Genomic DNA, 15,897 nt, shown 5'->3' on the forward strand with positions numbered 1-15,897 from the left:
TGTTTGCTTTTTTTGCAAGTGTTACACTGTTGACTCCTATTTAGCTTGTGATCCACTATGACCCCCAGATCCCTTTCCACAGTACTTCTTCCTAGGCAGGCATTTCCCATTTTTTTTTTTTAAATGTGGAGATATACCTATCTCATAGAACTGGAAGGGACCTTGAAAGGTCATTGAGTCAGGTCCCCTTCCTTCACAGCAGGGCCAACTACTGTCTCTTATTTTTGCCCTAGAAACCTAAACAGCCCCCTCAAGGATTGAACTCACAAGGATGCATTTAGCAGACCATTGCTCAACCCCTTGCGCTATCCCTCCCCACACTTGTACGTGTGCAACTGATTGTTCCCCGGAATTCCATTTTACAGAGTCACTGTTGTTCACTGTGGCTCTTTCACAACCCACCCTCAGGCACAGGCCACCAGACAGCAAGTGTGAAAAATCAGGAGAGTGGGTCGGTGGGTATGTAGGCACCGACACAAGAAAAAGCCTCAAATATCAGGACTGTCCCTATAAAAGCGGGTTTCAGAGTAGCAGCCACGTTAAGTCCGTATTCGCAAAAAGAAAAGGCGTACTTGTGGCACCTCAGAGACTTGGTCACCTATCCACGCAGGGCATTAAACTGCAGCAACGGGCGGCTTCCCACTCTCCTCAGCAAAGCCCCACGCCGCTGTTTGCCCTGCTGCCCCTTGAGCGGCCGCCCCTGAACCAGGGACAGGTCACCCCCCCGCCGCGCGCCGCTCGCCCCCCGCCCCTTGCCGCTGGACAGCGCAGCCCGGCGTCACGTGCGCCCCTTGCTCAAGCCGGGCACGAGGAGAGCGGCGGATCACGCGCGCGCCGGCAGGGCCCCGGGGCCCCGGCCGCAGCCAATGAGCGGGCGGCGGCGGCGGCGCCCGGCCGGCCTGGTGCGCAGGAGGGGCGGTGCCTGCCGCGTCGGGACGGCTGCACGGGACGAAGCATGGCTGCCAAGGTGAGTCGGGAGCCGCTGCTGCCGGGCCGGGCCGGGCCGGGCCGGGCCGCCGCCTTTGCTGGGTGTCCCCGCGGCTTGGCTGGAGGGAAGCTGCCGGATGGGGGCCTGCCCTTGGTGGAACTTCGCTGGAGTGGGCTGAGCCCCCCGCCAGCCGCTGCAGCGCCCCCTCTCCAGCCCCCCCGCCGGCGGGGCCGGCGTTTGGCGAGCAGGTCCCTCGCGCTGCTGGCAGGCGCTGCCGGGATGTGGGGGGGTTGCTGGCTGTGTTCAGGGCTCGCTGCGGGGCCTGCGCCCCGTGCCGGGGGGCTTTGGCCTCTGCGTGAGGGGGGCCTTCCCACCTGCACCCTCTTGCTTGGGAGCTGCCCGGGGGAGGGAGCGCGCCCCATCAGGGTTTGTGGTACACCACGTACAGTTGTGGCACTGCACAGTCACGTTTGGCCGGGTAATACACATAGGGCAGCAGTGTTGCCCCTGTTGCAGCACCTCCGCAGTTGGGGTCTTAGACTCTGGCACGGGTCAGATCTGATGGAGCCTGAAAGAACTTTGCTTTTGCCTTCATCGATTAAGTCACCTGATTTCTTTCCCAAGCCAAATTTAGCTAGTGGCCTCACAGTGGGTGTGTGTCAAGCACAAGGGGGAGTAATTTAAAGGGACGGTGTCAGGGTTTAAACCCCCCCCCCCCATATATTTAAAAGAGATCCTTTTCTCATGCCACAAATTATACATGAGATTCTCCAAATGGAAAATGATGAATATGTACGTGCAGTGGTGCTAGAACTAGGGATGCTGGCTTGGACTATTAAAACCAAATACATGGTTTCCATCATCAGCACTCCCGCTATGAAAATTGTTCCAGCACCCCTGTATAATTTTGCAAACACTCTCAGTACCTGGTGTAATGCTTACTACTGTGAATAGCCTCAAGAAGTAGGATCACTCTTGACAACAAGTACTAAAACACTTCCCACTGTAGGTAGCATCAGGCCTTAACATAATATTCTCTGAGCTTTTTCTTTTACTTTCTTTGCTTAGCTTGGATGATGAACACTAGCTAGTCAATTTAATTTTGGTTTCTATTTATGATGACTTTCAGATTCTCTTTCACTGGTATGAAGTTGGGCTTGCAAAGCTCATAGCAAGTGGCTATGTTTGGTTTTTATTAGACATAAAAACAAAATTAATGGAAATATTGCCATTCTTCATAGTTGTTTTTTTTAATTTAACAGCCCCTCCCCTCAAGGTTTGGGTCATATCTTACATAGGGGTCCCTCCAATGAAGACACATTAATTTGACATATGGGTCAGTGTTTTGAAGCTCCTTAGTCTTTCTTTTCTATAAACCGCTCTTGTTCATTATCATTGCTATGTAAGAAGGAATAATTGATTAGGTAGCTAGTCAATACAACCAAGTCAGAACACTTACACTCCCTAAAGATTTGGGGCCTGGTCCTGCTCCCATTGAAATTAGTGGCCAAACTTCTATGCAAGAACATAAGAAAATAAACGTCAGTGCCAAAAAACCCAAAACAACCTCCTCCCCCCCCCCCCCCAAGAAAATCTGGCCTATACAAGTACCTTCTGCTGAAGAAACATATTTCAATAAAGTTAATCACAGAATCAGTATGTTCAGTATGCCAGTGTGCTACTCAGTAACTCTCATTAAAGTTAGCCTGGTTGGTCTCCAACTTCATACTACCTGTTTTCATGAGCAAGATAATGTATGTGATGTGCTTTCTGAGTTGAAACCATCCTCCCTGAAGTTTTATTTATCATTCATGACTTTTAGTTGTGTTTATCTAGCTTTGTTTCTGTCTCTCACTAATATAACCAGCTTATCAAGTTCCCCTTTACCAGCCTTTGTATCATTTAAGACTTTTCAAAGTATTCTGTTCACTGAGATTAAGATTAACCTAAATATCCGTTGCATCACATTGCAAAGATTTTTAATCTAGAAGCCTTGTGGTTACGTAGCTCTCTGTACAGGGCAACATCTTAAATATATCTTAACTTGTACTTCTATGACATATTGTTGAACAATATATTTTGCTTTCAGTTCAATTTCATAGGGGGTAGGTGACCATAGTCCTTTGAGAAAACACTGGACAAGTATAATCTAAACATCCAGAATATATTGAACAGGTGAGACTATATATAGGGCAATTTTAAATAACTGCAGGTTTGGCTAAAAGACACCTAATTTTTCTTCATATTATTTAAATGGTGCCATAAATGTGCATAATGTATTGTAGACAGGCACAGTGCCTGTCCTGCAGGGTTTACATTCTTTAGATAACCTCTGAAAAAGGCTAATGGTTGAAATATCAAGTGTATCCTGAGAGATTCAAGCGAAAGAATAACTTATTATGAAATTGTGAGCTGCTGAGTTAATTTAATATAGGGTTGTCGATTAATCGCAGTTAACTCACGTGATTAACTCAAAAATTAATCGTGATTAATCACACTGTTAAACAAAAGAATACCAATTGAAATTTATAAAGTATTTGTGGATGTTTTTCTACGTTTTCAAATATGTTGATTTCTATTACAACACAGAGTACAAAGTGTACAGTGCTCACTTTATATTATTTTTATTACAAATATTTGCGCTGTAAAAATGATAAATAAAAGAAATCGTATTTTTTAGTTTACCTCATACAAGTACTGTAGTGCAATCTCTTTATCATGAAAGTGTAATTTACAAATGTAGATTTTTTTTTTTGTTACATAACTGCACTCAAAACCAAAACAGTGTAAAACTTTAGAGCCTACAAGTCCACTCAGTCCTACTTCTTGTTCATCCAGTCTCTAGGACAGCATTATCTCCTGCAAATTGTGACCAGACTTGTTTGTCTGAGCAATTGGCTGAAGTAGTACTGAGTGAACTTGTAGGCTCTAAAGTTTTACATTGTTTTATTTTTGAATGCCGGGGTTTTTTGTACATAATTCTATATTTGTAAGTTAAACTTTCATGATAGAGATTGCTCTACAGTACTTGTATTACATGAATTGAAAATTACTATTTTTTTTACAGTGCAAATATTTGTAATAAAAATAAATATAAAGTGAGCACTGTACACTTTGTATTCTGTATTGTAATTGAAATCAATATATTTGAAAATGTAGAAAACATCCAAAGATATTTAAATAAATGGTATTCTGTTACTGTTTAACAGCATGATTAATCGTGATTAATTTTTTAATCGCTTGCCAGCCCTAGTTTAATATTTAAGCTGCATTGTGAGACTTTGAAGTTTTCACCTTTGTAGGATGAAGTTGCCAGAGTTAAATAGGATGGATTCCCAGTCCTGACAAAGTCAGTGACATATCTTTAAGCAATACTCGGTACTATTTACAGTAACACCTGCACTCCAGTCCTTCAAGCACATACGTGAGCAACTTTATCACATATAGTCCTTGAGACTAAAGTCATGTGTTTGTAGGATTAGGCCTTGGTTTATGTTCTGATTCCTCACTGATGCATCTTAGTAATGTTTGCCTTTTTAACCTCAGCCAAACAATGGACTGGTGAGTTGAACAACTTTTTCTACAAAGTCCTTTTCTTTGCCAGTGTCCTGCATGACTGCTTTTCTTTCTTTCCTTATTTTTTTATATTGTAGCACTTAGGAATCCCTTGGAATCTAACTTTTGTTCCTCATTTGCTAGGTCTCAAATGTTGACATTGTAAGAAGACTTTAAGAACTCAATCCATCCAAAAATAAAACGCATGTGAAAGACTGCTAAGGCTGCGTAATTAAACACTCAGATGTTAAGAAATGACAAAGTATGAGGTTGCATGTGCAACCTTAAATGTGTACTACAATATAGTTTATATTACATAGTATGACACAATTTTTATACATTTTTAACATTCTTTATTGTATATTACTGTGTGTATTCTGAGTCTGAAAGTGTTTTTTTAATTAAAACAACATAGTAAAATGGTTTTGCATGAGAGATGTGTAAAAGGATAAGATAATAGTGAACATTTACTGGAATATATAGTATGGGGGTGGTTTGTAGCTAAATTAGTGTAATAGTTACATAGCACAATCTTCAGAGAATGAGGTGGTTATGTAAAGTCTTTATTGTAGTTCATGCACAGGGCGTATATGGTTTTATACTGTACATTATTTCTTAACTTCTGAGTATTGTGTAACCTTAGCATTTTCTTTTTGGGTGGAATTTCCCGGAGAAAAAATTGCATAATGTGGAACAATTTGGCTAGAGGACTCCCCATCATACACCTTCCTGTTTTTTTTTAAAGCACAGTTAAATTAGCCACCTGTGTTCAGTGAGTTCAACCTGCCTTTGCTCCAAACATGGCTACAAAGTGAACATGCACAGTACTGTTAACAAAGTGACTTATTTTTATTTCCAGAGATACACAACTCTGTCAAATTAAAACCAATTTAATTAGGAAGTTCTAAGGCGTTTCTCAATGAGGGCTGTTTCCATGCCACATTTTAACTTTCTATCAACCTGTCATTTTGGCACTGCTGCTGTCTCACATAAGGTTGCAAGATCTATAATGGGGAAGGTGTATTTTTCTTATTTTGCACTCCAAAACATCTAAACTATGCTTGAATGTTTTATGTACAAATCACACTTGAGCAGAGTCCAAATCTGAATAATTTTAATGTTTCAGAAAACATCTGGGGTTTAGAATGGAAAAACCTGCTATTTAGGCTTCAACCTTATAATTGATATGACGTTAGCAGATTACTGCATCTGCATGAAGACTTGTCCTGTTGTGGCAGGAAAAGAGCCTTAGCTATTATGTTAGTTATCTCTCCTGCTATAATAAATACTCTGCTCTCGTGCTTGCATTGTGCTAAATGTGCATACAGTTTGTGTGTATGTTTACTTGAAGTTTGTTGTTTAACATATGATAAAAGTGATGTAGCTCAAACAAATGTTTCGCTAAACTAACTGATTCTGTCAAGTGTTTAAGCACATGCATCCTATCACTAAAGTTATGCACATGAATAAATCTTTGCAGATTTGGGGCCTGTCAGAATTAATTGATAACTGACCTCAGATGTAATGAGATAACACATATCTTATGGTGTTAACTGATGTGAATTTAAATAAAGTTAACAGTATTTGAGAGTCTTATCCAAGTTACATAAATATACTGTAACAGAAAGGAAACAAATCTGGTGTAGACTTCTGCTATGGCTTTTAAGCTAGTTTTATTACCATTCAGATCGGTTTCATTTTTACTGTATTTTCAGACTGCTTGCTATTGAAGCTGTTATAACAATACCTGCTGTTAAAAGACCCCAAACCCCTAAATCTTAAAATATGAAAGCTAAGCTCTGCATTTCCCTTGTTTTTCACAGATTAATATATTCAGAGACCTTCCAAGAGTTGAGTTCCTCAAATTCATTTTGGTAACATCTAATTCAAATTATTTCTTTTCAGGTGCTCCTTCCATATGTTCTCCAAAACAATTTGAGTATTTTCTGCACAACAGATGTAAAAACAAGGCTCCTAATCCTGCAAGGAGCACTTGCTGGGTGGATTCATTGGGGTTCCATGCAGGTTTCAGACCTGAGGCCCTGATCCTTCAAGTGACTAAGTGAGAATGCTACTGTGTCTGCATCGAGCCCCACTGAAGTCAGTGGGGCTTTGCACAGATTCAGCAGTGTGACTGTGTGCAGCCACTTGTTGGATCAGAACCTACGCCTATAACTGCTCTCTGTATCTCTTTATAGATCTATATCTATCTATCTATATATAGACTTAAAAAAAAGTTTATTTCTTGCTACTTTTCAATTATTTGCATCCTGACTTTTCATGAGACCGTTAAGTATCTGATAAAGGGACACTGTCAATTTAAGTCACAATTTTGACAATTTCTTACTTCATCATTGTGCGAACTAACATCAGAGATGACTAACTGAAAGAGGTTGGAAAAGAAACTCAATTTTTTTCCCATCATTTCATACTTTTCACTCTGTACATTTGACAGCACTTCGTGTCAAGTGATTTTCCTCTATGTAGTAAGTTTGAGGCCTAATCCTGTGAACACGAACAGCTGGGTATAATGCTTATTCACATGAGTAGTCCCATTGAAGCCAAGGGCTACACACATGAAACCCCTTCTAAGGCACTATTCAGCAATGGATCCTCGTGCATGGAGCTCATTACAGAATTAATGTCTAAGCCCTGTTCTATACTACACAGTCGGATTGACATAAGGCACCACCAACAGAAGGAGGGTAGTGTGGACGTGAGCCACCGCAGTAAATGTTGTGGTGGCTGTAAGTTGATCTAACCTATGTTAACTTAAGATTGTAGTATAGACATGCGATAAGTTATAAGAACAGCCATACTGGGTCAGACCAAAGGTCCATCTAGCCCAGTATCCCATCTTTGACTGTGGCCAATGCCAGGTGCCCCAGAGGGTATGAACAGAGCAGGTAAACATCAAGTGACCCATTCCCTGTTTCCCATTCCCAGCTTCTGGCAAACAGGTTAGGGACACCATCCCTGCCCATCCTGGCTAAAAGCCGTTGATGGGCCTATGCTCCATGAATTTATCTAGTTTTTTTTTTTAACCCTGTTATAGTCTTGCTCTTCACAACATACTCGGGCAAAGAGTTCCACAGGTTGACTGTGCGTTGTGTGTAGAAATACTTCCTTTTGTTGGTTTTTTAAACCTGCTGCCTATTAATTTCATTTGGTGACCGCTAGTTCTTGTTTTATGAGAAGGGGTAAATAACACTTATTTACTTTCTCCACACCATTCTTGATTTTATAGATTTTTATCGTATCCCGCCTTAGTCGTCTCTTTTCCAGGCTGAAAAGTCCCAGTCTTTTTAATCTCTCCTCATACGGAAGCCGTTCCATATCCCCTCGTCATTTTTGTTGCTCTTTTCTGAACCTTTTCCCATTCTTTTTTTGAGATGGGGCAACCACATCTGCACGCAGTATTCAAGATGGGGGAGTACCATAGATTTATATAGAGGCAATATTATAATTTCTGTCGTCTTATTTATCCCTTTCCTAATGATCACCAACATTCTGTTCGCTTTTTTGACTGCCACTGCACATTGAGTGGATGTTTTCAGAGATTTATCCACAATGATTCCACAATCTCTTTCTTGAGCGGTAACTGCTAATTTAGACCCCATCATTTTATATGCATAGTTGGGATTATGTTTTCCAGTGTGCATTACTTTGCATTTATCAACATTGAATTTCATCTGCCATTTTGTTGCCCAGTCACCCAGCTTTGAGAGGTCCTTTTGTAGCTCTTTGCAGTCTGCCTGAGATTTAACTATCTTTGTATCATCTGCAAATTTTACCACCTCACTATTTACCCCTTCTTCCAGACCATTTATGAATATGTTGAATAGGACTGGTTCCAGTACAGACCCTTGGGGGACACCACTATTTACCTCTCTCAATTCTGAAAACTGACCATTTATTCCTGCCCTTTGTTTCCTATCTTTTAACCAGTTACTGATCCATGAGAGTATCTTCTCTCTTATCTAGGGTGACCATATTTTCCCAAAGGGAAGACAGGAAACCCGCGGGCTGGCCCGAAACATCATTCACACGCACCCCCCCCCACCCCCCCGCTGCAGGGCCGGCCTAAGCCCTCCCTGAGGTTCCCCAGCCTTTCCATGTGTGGGAGGAGGCCACCCTTACCACTCCCTGCGCTTGGGTCAACCTGAGCCCTTCCTGCCTCCCACCTTTGCCGGGCCAGCTTGAGGTCCTCCTCCCCAATGGCACCTAGGGCAGGTAGAAGCCACCCCGCCCATGACCGACCCCCCACCCTGTCCGAACCCCCTTACTGCCTGCCCGTTTGCGGGACTGGTCCTCCGAGCCTCCCTGCTGCTGCTCGCCTGCGATTCCCACCGCGGCCGCCTTTCCGCCTGGGCGCAGGGCTGATCTGAGCCCCCCCTTCTCCTCCACGCACGGGCCCACCTGCAGGGCTGGTGGTCCAACCTCCCCTCCTCCCCCGCATGCCTGGGTGCAGGGCTGGTGTTGCCGCTCTCCCTGCCCCCATCACATTCCTTCATGCCCCAGTAGGGGTCCCAGGTGAAACACTGCTCACAGCTTGCTCTCCCAGCGGGGCAGGAGCAGCAGCAGCAGCAGCCGCCGACCCCGGGCTGCTTCTGGGGGTGCTCTCGCTGACCATCTGCGGTGCTGCTACCGCCACCAATGCTGCTGCTGCCGGAGGAGGCAGCAAGGGAGACGCTGACGTGGGCGAGCGGGTCGGGGGGTGTCCACGGCCGCTTGCTGCCCCCCGCTGCCGGCTCTGTGTTGGGATCATAGAAAATACGTGACAGTTTGCCCATATTTAACAAAAAGTCGGGACACCCGGAAGAAGGCTTAAGTGTGGGACTGTGCCTTTAAAAACAGGATGTCTGCTCACCTTTTTCTTATCCCATGACTGCTTACTTTGCTTAAGAGCCTTTGGTGAGCGACCTTGTCAAAGGCTTTCTGAAAATCTGAGTACACTATATCCACTGGATCCCCCTTGTCCACATGCTTGTTGATTCCCTGAGAGAATTCTAGTAGATTGGTGAGGCATGATTTCCCTTTACAAAAACCGTGTTGACTCTTCCCCAACAAACTCTGTTCTTTTACTATAGTTTCAAACAGTTTGCCCGGTACTGAAGTCAGGCTTACCGGCCTGTAATTGCCGGGATCACCTCTGAGGCCCTTTTTAAAAATTGGTGTCACATTAGCTATTCTCCAGTCAATTTGGTACAGAAACTGATTTAAATGATAGGTTACAGACTACAGTTAGTAGTTCTGCAATTTCACATTGGAGTTCCTTCAGAACTCTTGGGTGAGAACCATCTGGTCCTGGTGACTTACTGCTGTTTAATTTATCAGTTTGTTCCAAAACCTCCTCTAATGACACCTCAATCTGGGACGGTTCCTCAGATATGTCACCTGAAAAGAATGGCTCAGGTTTGGGAATCTCCTTCACATCCTCAGCCGTGAAGACTGATGCAGAGAGTTCATTTAGTTTCTCCACAATGGCCTTATCATCCTGGAGTGCTCCTTTATCATCTTGATCGTCCAGTGGACCCACTGATTGTTTAGCAGGCTTCCTACTTCTGAGTACTTAATTTTTTTTTGCTATTACTTTTTGAGTCTTTGGTAGCTGTTCTTCAAATTTTTTTTTGGCCTTCCTAATTATATTTTTACACTTCATTTGCCAGTTTATGCTCCTTTCTATTTTCTTCACTAGGATTTAACTTCCATTTTTTAAAGGGTACCTTTTTGCTTCTTTTACTTTGTTTAGCCACGGTGGCCCTTTTTTGGTTCTCTGTTTTTTAATTTGGGGAATACAATACATTTATGTTGAGCCTCTATTATGGTGTCTTTAAAAAGTTTCCATGCAGCTTGCAGGGATTTCACTTTTGGTGTTATACCTTTTAATTTCTGTTTAATTAACTTCCTCATTTTTGTGTAGTTCCCCTTTCTGAAATTAAATGCTGCAGTGTTGGGCTGCTGAGGTGTTTTCCCCACCTCAGGGATGTTGAATTTAATTATATTATGGTCACTGTTACTAAGAAGTCCAGCTGTATTGATCTCTGGGCCCAGATCCTATGCGCCACTTAGGACTAAAGCAAGAATTGCCTCTCCTCTTGTGTGTTCCAGGACTAGCTGCTCCAAGAAGTAGTCATTTAAGGTGTCGAAAAACTTTATCCCTGCATCCTGTCCTGAGGTGACATGTACCCAGTCAATGAAATCCCCCATTATTATTGAGTTTTTTATTTTAATAGTCTCTCTAATCTCTCTGAGCATTTCACAGTCTCTATCACCATCCTGGTCAGGTGGTTGGTAATATATCCCTACTTCTATAAGTCCTTTCCCTCCCCGTAGCATTTTAAAACAGCAGTGAGAAGAGAAAAGTACATTTTTTAAAAATAGAAAGATGTAAACCCACAGATATTAGCAGAGGATATTGGGGGACATGGATAATAACTGAAATGGCTTTTAAGTAACTTTTGTAATTTGCTTATTTTCATTTTGTCAGAGTCCCCATAAGACCGCATTAATATGTAGCCTCACTTCCTGTACAAGTCTTTGGAAACCTGCTATTAGAACCTGCAGTTTTGTTTACCTCAGTCATGTCCAATTTTGTTGATGACATATCTAGCACCTATTGTATTAAGAAATAAAAATTCCTTTTTCTATGCAGCTTTCTATCCTTGGAAGTTAGAGAAGCTCTGCTTAATATACTGCAAATACAATACATAGGATCAGGAAGAACATCTTTAACATAGAGAAGCTTACATCCCCGAATGCTAAAAATGTGTCCTCTGACAAGTATTCAGGCACATATCTATTTTATTTATCCATGTTGTCCAAGGAGATATGACTTTGTAGTTACTGGAAGATGATACACATTTTATGCTTTATTTTGACTTACGTTTTGGTTTTATCTGTTCAGTTGCTGCCTGGGTGACTATTGAATGCGTTCACAATGCTGAGTTGTGCGTTCGAAATTCTGGTGCATATGTAAAAAGAAAAGGAGTACTAGTGGCACCTTAGAGATTAACCAGTTTATTTGTACAGCACCAAACCTTGATCTTGATTAGGGCCTCTGGACCATACTATAACTATTAGATAATAATGCCATGTTGTCTAGGGCAGCGGTTCTCAAATTAGGGCAGCCGCTTGTTCAGGGAAAGCCCCTGGCGAGCCGGGCTGGTTTGTTTACCTGCCGCGTCCGCAGGTTGGGCCAGTCGTGGCTCCCACTGGCCGTGGTTCGCTGCTCCAGGCCAATGGGGCCTGCAGGAAGGGCAGCCAGCACTGCTCCCCGGAGCCCCCATTGGCCTGGAGCGTTGAACCGTGGCCAGTGGGAGCCACGATTGGCCGAACCTGCAGACGCGGCAGGTAAACAAACCAGCCTGGCCTGCTAGGGGCTTTCCCTGAACAAGCAGCAGCCCTAGTTTGAGAACCACTGGTCTAGGGGTTACTGGTTAGTCTTCAGAGCCAGTGATAGAGGAGGTGAGATATCTGCAGTCAATGAAAAAGTAAAGATGCATTTTTCTGATGCATAGTCTGTTCTGGAAACAGAACATCTCTATATCTCAATCATTTGCAGGGAGATGAATCTGCTCTTATGAGTACTTTATCTTGAATTGCATTGTAATAAAACAATTTAAACTGAAGCTTTGTTAAAGTACTTAAACGAACACTGCCAGTGCATTTTCTTTAACATTTTGAAATAATTTCATACTATTTACAATATTGTAAAATGTAGAGGTATATGACTGAAATCACGTTCTTTACCAAAAATGTTACTCTGGCCTACACAAAAACTAATGTGTGGTAAGATAAAATTGCTCATAAGGAGTGGGCTGCTGGCATTTTTTTCTCTTTAGAAAGAAAGTGTTTGAGAATGGGGAGTGCGCGCACACACACAGAACTATATAAACTTTGAAAATAAACAGAAGTAAATTAAATGTGACTACTAACCTGAATGATGTCCCTTCAATTTTTTAAATTCAGAATAGTAATCAGATGATACATTTTAGAAATAAATCAGCAAATCAAGTATTGGATTGGAGGAACGAGAAACCTTTTTTCCTTTTCCACTTGGAACTGTGGATCCTCTTTATTTCTATGATAAACTGTTCAGATGGTTTCCCCCTCTCTCCAGTATAGTCTGTAGATTTGAACCTAAGCTTGGAAGGAAGAATTTGGACTGAATTTTTCATGGAACTTGAAACACAAAAGAAAACTACCCTGGCAAATAATTTGATGCTGTATTTTTGACATGCATCAGAGGGGTAGCTGTGTTAGTCTGGATCTGTAAAAGCAGCAAAGAGTCCTGTGGCACCTTATAATCTATAAGTGCCGCAGCACACTCTGCCTATTTTTGACATGTTAGTGATTGGCTTATTTATATGTTGAAATGTGAACTGACTTTTGCAGCAGAAGGAATCTTTAATTTCATGTGAGTGTATGGTTAGGTTTACCTTGATTAGCCTAGCAGTCTGCTGCACACTTGTCTAACAGTGCTAATCAATTTTAGTGCAACATTGATCGAAACACCGCACAGAGAAGATTGTTGCCTAAGTCCATGCATGTCAGTCAGTTGGGAGAAATCTAATACCCTGCAGATGATGATGATGTGGCTTTAGAAGTATAGAGAAAGGAGGGAGATAATAGTGGTAAGAGAGTAGAACCATGAATATGATGTGGTTATCAACAGACTTTTTTTATATTTAGCTTGGTAGCTTTTGATATAGATTGCATTTGGTGTGCAATAGGATTTTTTATCATGATACTGTTGAATCAGATGCATTAAAATATTTAGAAATCAAAAACAGATATACTGACCCAAATTAATAGAATTGGGATTGGGGTTAGTACGTTTGACTTTGGGGACAATAACAGAAGTTCCTGTACAACTTGTAATTTCATAGCAGATCTAATGAAATGTACGTATTATTACATGACTCTGCGCTCTCTTCAGCTCTCTGTGTACATGGTGGTATGGGATGTATAAGCCTCAAAAGACCATTTATGCTGTCTGTGCTCCTGTTTAGCGAAGGTTGATATAGTCGGTAAGGAAAAGATGAGTGCAAATAATCTGCTTGGATGTTGGGACTGTGTGTAAATGAGCAGCTTCTTTTCTCTTTCCTTCCTCTCCTTACCAGTTGATATTACTGCATTTGAGCTGTAATAACATCCCTTGAGTGGCTCCAGGGCTGAATTGCTGGAGCAAGTTGTTCGTTTAGGGTTTTTGTGTGTGCTTTTTAGAAACAAAGTTAGGTGGAGGAGCCTCCTACACTCCCAATCATGAGCTGGGGGAGGGAGAGGGCCACAGTAGAATGACAGAATCATAGGGCTGGAAGGGACCTTGAGAGGTCTAAGTCCAGCCCATGGAAGGCCTAAGTTTTATGTAGATCATCCCTGGTGAGTGTTTGTCTAACCTGCTCTTAAAAACCTCCAATAAAGGAGATTCCACAGCCTCCCTGGGCAATTTATTCCAGTGCTTAACCACCCTGACAGTTAGGAAGTTTTTCCTAATGTCCAACCTAAACCATCCTTGCTGCAATTTTAAGCCCATTGCTTCTTGTCCTATCCTCAGAGGTTAAGGAGAATAATTTTTCTCCTTTCTTCTTGTAACAGCTTTTGATGTACTTGAAAACTGTTATGTCCCCTCTCAGGCTTCTCTTCTCCAGACTAAACAAACCCAGTTTTTTTCAATCTTCCCTCATAAGTCACGTTTTCTAGACCTTTCATCATTTTTGTTGCTCTTCTCTGGACTTTCTCCAATTTGTCCACATCTTCCTGAAATGTGGCTCCCAGAACTGGATACAGTACTCCAGTTGAGGCCTAATCAGCATAGAGTAGAGCGGAAGAATTACTTCTTGTGTCTTGTTTACAACACTCCTGCTAATATATCCCAGAATGATGTTTGCTTTTCTTGCAATAGTGTTTCACTGACGCATTCTTAGCTTGCGATCCACTATGACCCCCAGATCCCTTTCTGCAGTACTCCTTCGTAGGCAGTCATTTTCCCATTTTTAATGTGTGCAACTGATAGTTCCTTCCTAAGTGGAGTACTTTGCATTTGTCCTAATTGAATTTCATCCTGTTTATTTCAGATCATTTCTCCAGTTGGTCTAGATCATTTTGAATTTTAATCCCATCTACCAAAGCGCTTGCAACCCCTCCTTACTTGGTATCGTCCTCAAACTTTATAAGTGTACCCTCTATGCCATTATATAAATCATTGATGAAGAAATAGAACAGGACCAGACCCAGAACTGATCCCTGCAGGACCCCACTCAATATGCCCTGCCAGCTTGACTGTCAGCCACTGATGACTACTTTCTGAGAACGGTTTTCCAACTAGTTTTGTACCCACCATATAGCTCCATGTAGGTTGTATTTCCCTAGTTTGTTTTATGAGAAGGTCATGCGAGACTGTGTCCAAGGCCTTACTGAAGTCAAGATATGCCACATCTACCACTTCCCCCCATCCACAAGGCTTGTTACCCTGTCAAAGAAAGCTATTAGGTTGGTTTGACATGATTTGTTCTTGACAGACCATAGTGACTGTTAATCACCTTATTATCTTTTAGGTGTTTGCAGACTGCTTGATTACTGGTCTGTATCACCATATATAATATTAGGGGCTGGAAGAGTTTTGTTCACCGCTAAGAGAGGGATGGTCTCAGGTAGCCATGTAAGGGGAAAAAATTTGGGCCACAACTGAAGGAGATTCCTTCTCCCTTGAAATAGGAAGCAACATCGGGGAGGATCAGAGCTTCCATGGTTTCCCAGCTATGGCAGTTTCAGGCTAGATGAGTACTTGGGTGGATGGGTCATTACACAAAGTAAAACTATTTCCCCATATTTATTCCCCCCCTCCCCACACTGTTCCTCAGAAGTTCTTGTCAACTGCTGGAAATGGCCCACCTTGATTATCACTACAAAAGGTTCCCTCCCCCCCCACCCCCGCTCTCCTGATGGTAATAGCTCACCTTAAGTGATCACTCTTGTTACAGTGTGTATGGTAACACCCATTATTTCATGTTCTCTATGTATATAAATCTCCCCAGTGTATTTTCCACTGAATGCATCCAATGAAGTGAGCTGTAACTCACGAAAGCTTATGCTCAAATAAATTGGTTAGTCTCTAAGGTGCCACAAGTCCTCCTTTTCTTTTTGCGGATACAGACTAACACGGCTGCTACTCTGAAACCTACTTTAGGCTGGTAATTCATTCATTGTTTCTACTTTTGTAACCTGTGTCAATTGCATTTTAAATGCAGTGTGATTGCTGTTTAAATGCAGTCTGGGTTTTGAAACTAAGGTGTTGTATGCAAAGATTTACGCAGACATCTGAATTTTCACTGTAACAAGCTGCGCTGCCGCAGCGTATGATTGCCTTGCTTACAGTGAAGTCTGGTTCTGCTCGGAACAATAACACATTC

At 42.3% G+C, this 15,897-nt stretch overlaps 1 protein-coding gene across 2 annotated transcripts in view; it reads left to right on the top strand.

Annotated features, from left to right (window-relative positions):
• Positions 1–869: 869 nt before the first annotated feature.
• SLC25A13 (solute carrier family 25 member 13) overlaps positions 870–15,897 on the top strand; it is a 131,391-nt gene continuing 116,363 nt past the window's right edge. The window contains exons 1-2 of one of the 2 annotated variants that reach the window (XM_048838180.2): positions 870–967; positions 4,475–4,489. In XM_048838180.2, the coding sequence (XP_048694137.1) occupies positions 956–967; positions 4,475–4,489 (27 nt within the window). In that variant the 5' untranslated portion in view covers positions 870–955. The remainder of the gene's footprint in view (positions 968–4,474; positions 4,490–15,897) is intronic. The other variant, XM_048838181.2, reaches the window with a different exon arrangement.

Source organism: Caretta caretta, chromosome 2, assembly GCF_965140235.1.
Source record: "Caretta caretta isolate rCarCar2 chromosome 2, rCarCar1.hap1, whole genome shotgun sequence".
NCBI lineage: Eukaryota > Metazoa > Chordata > Testudines > Cheloniidae > Caretta > Caretta caretta.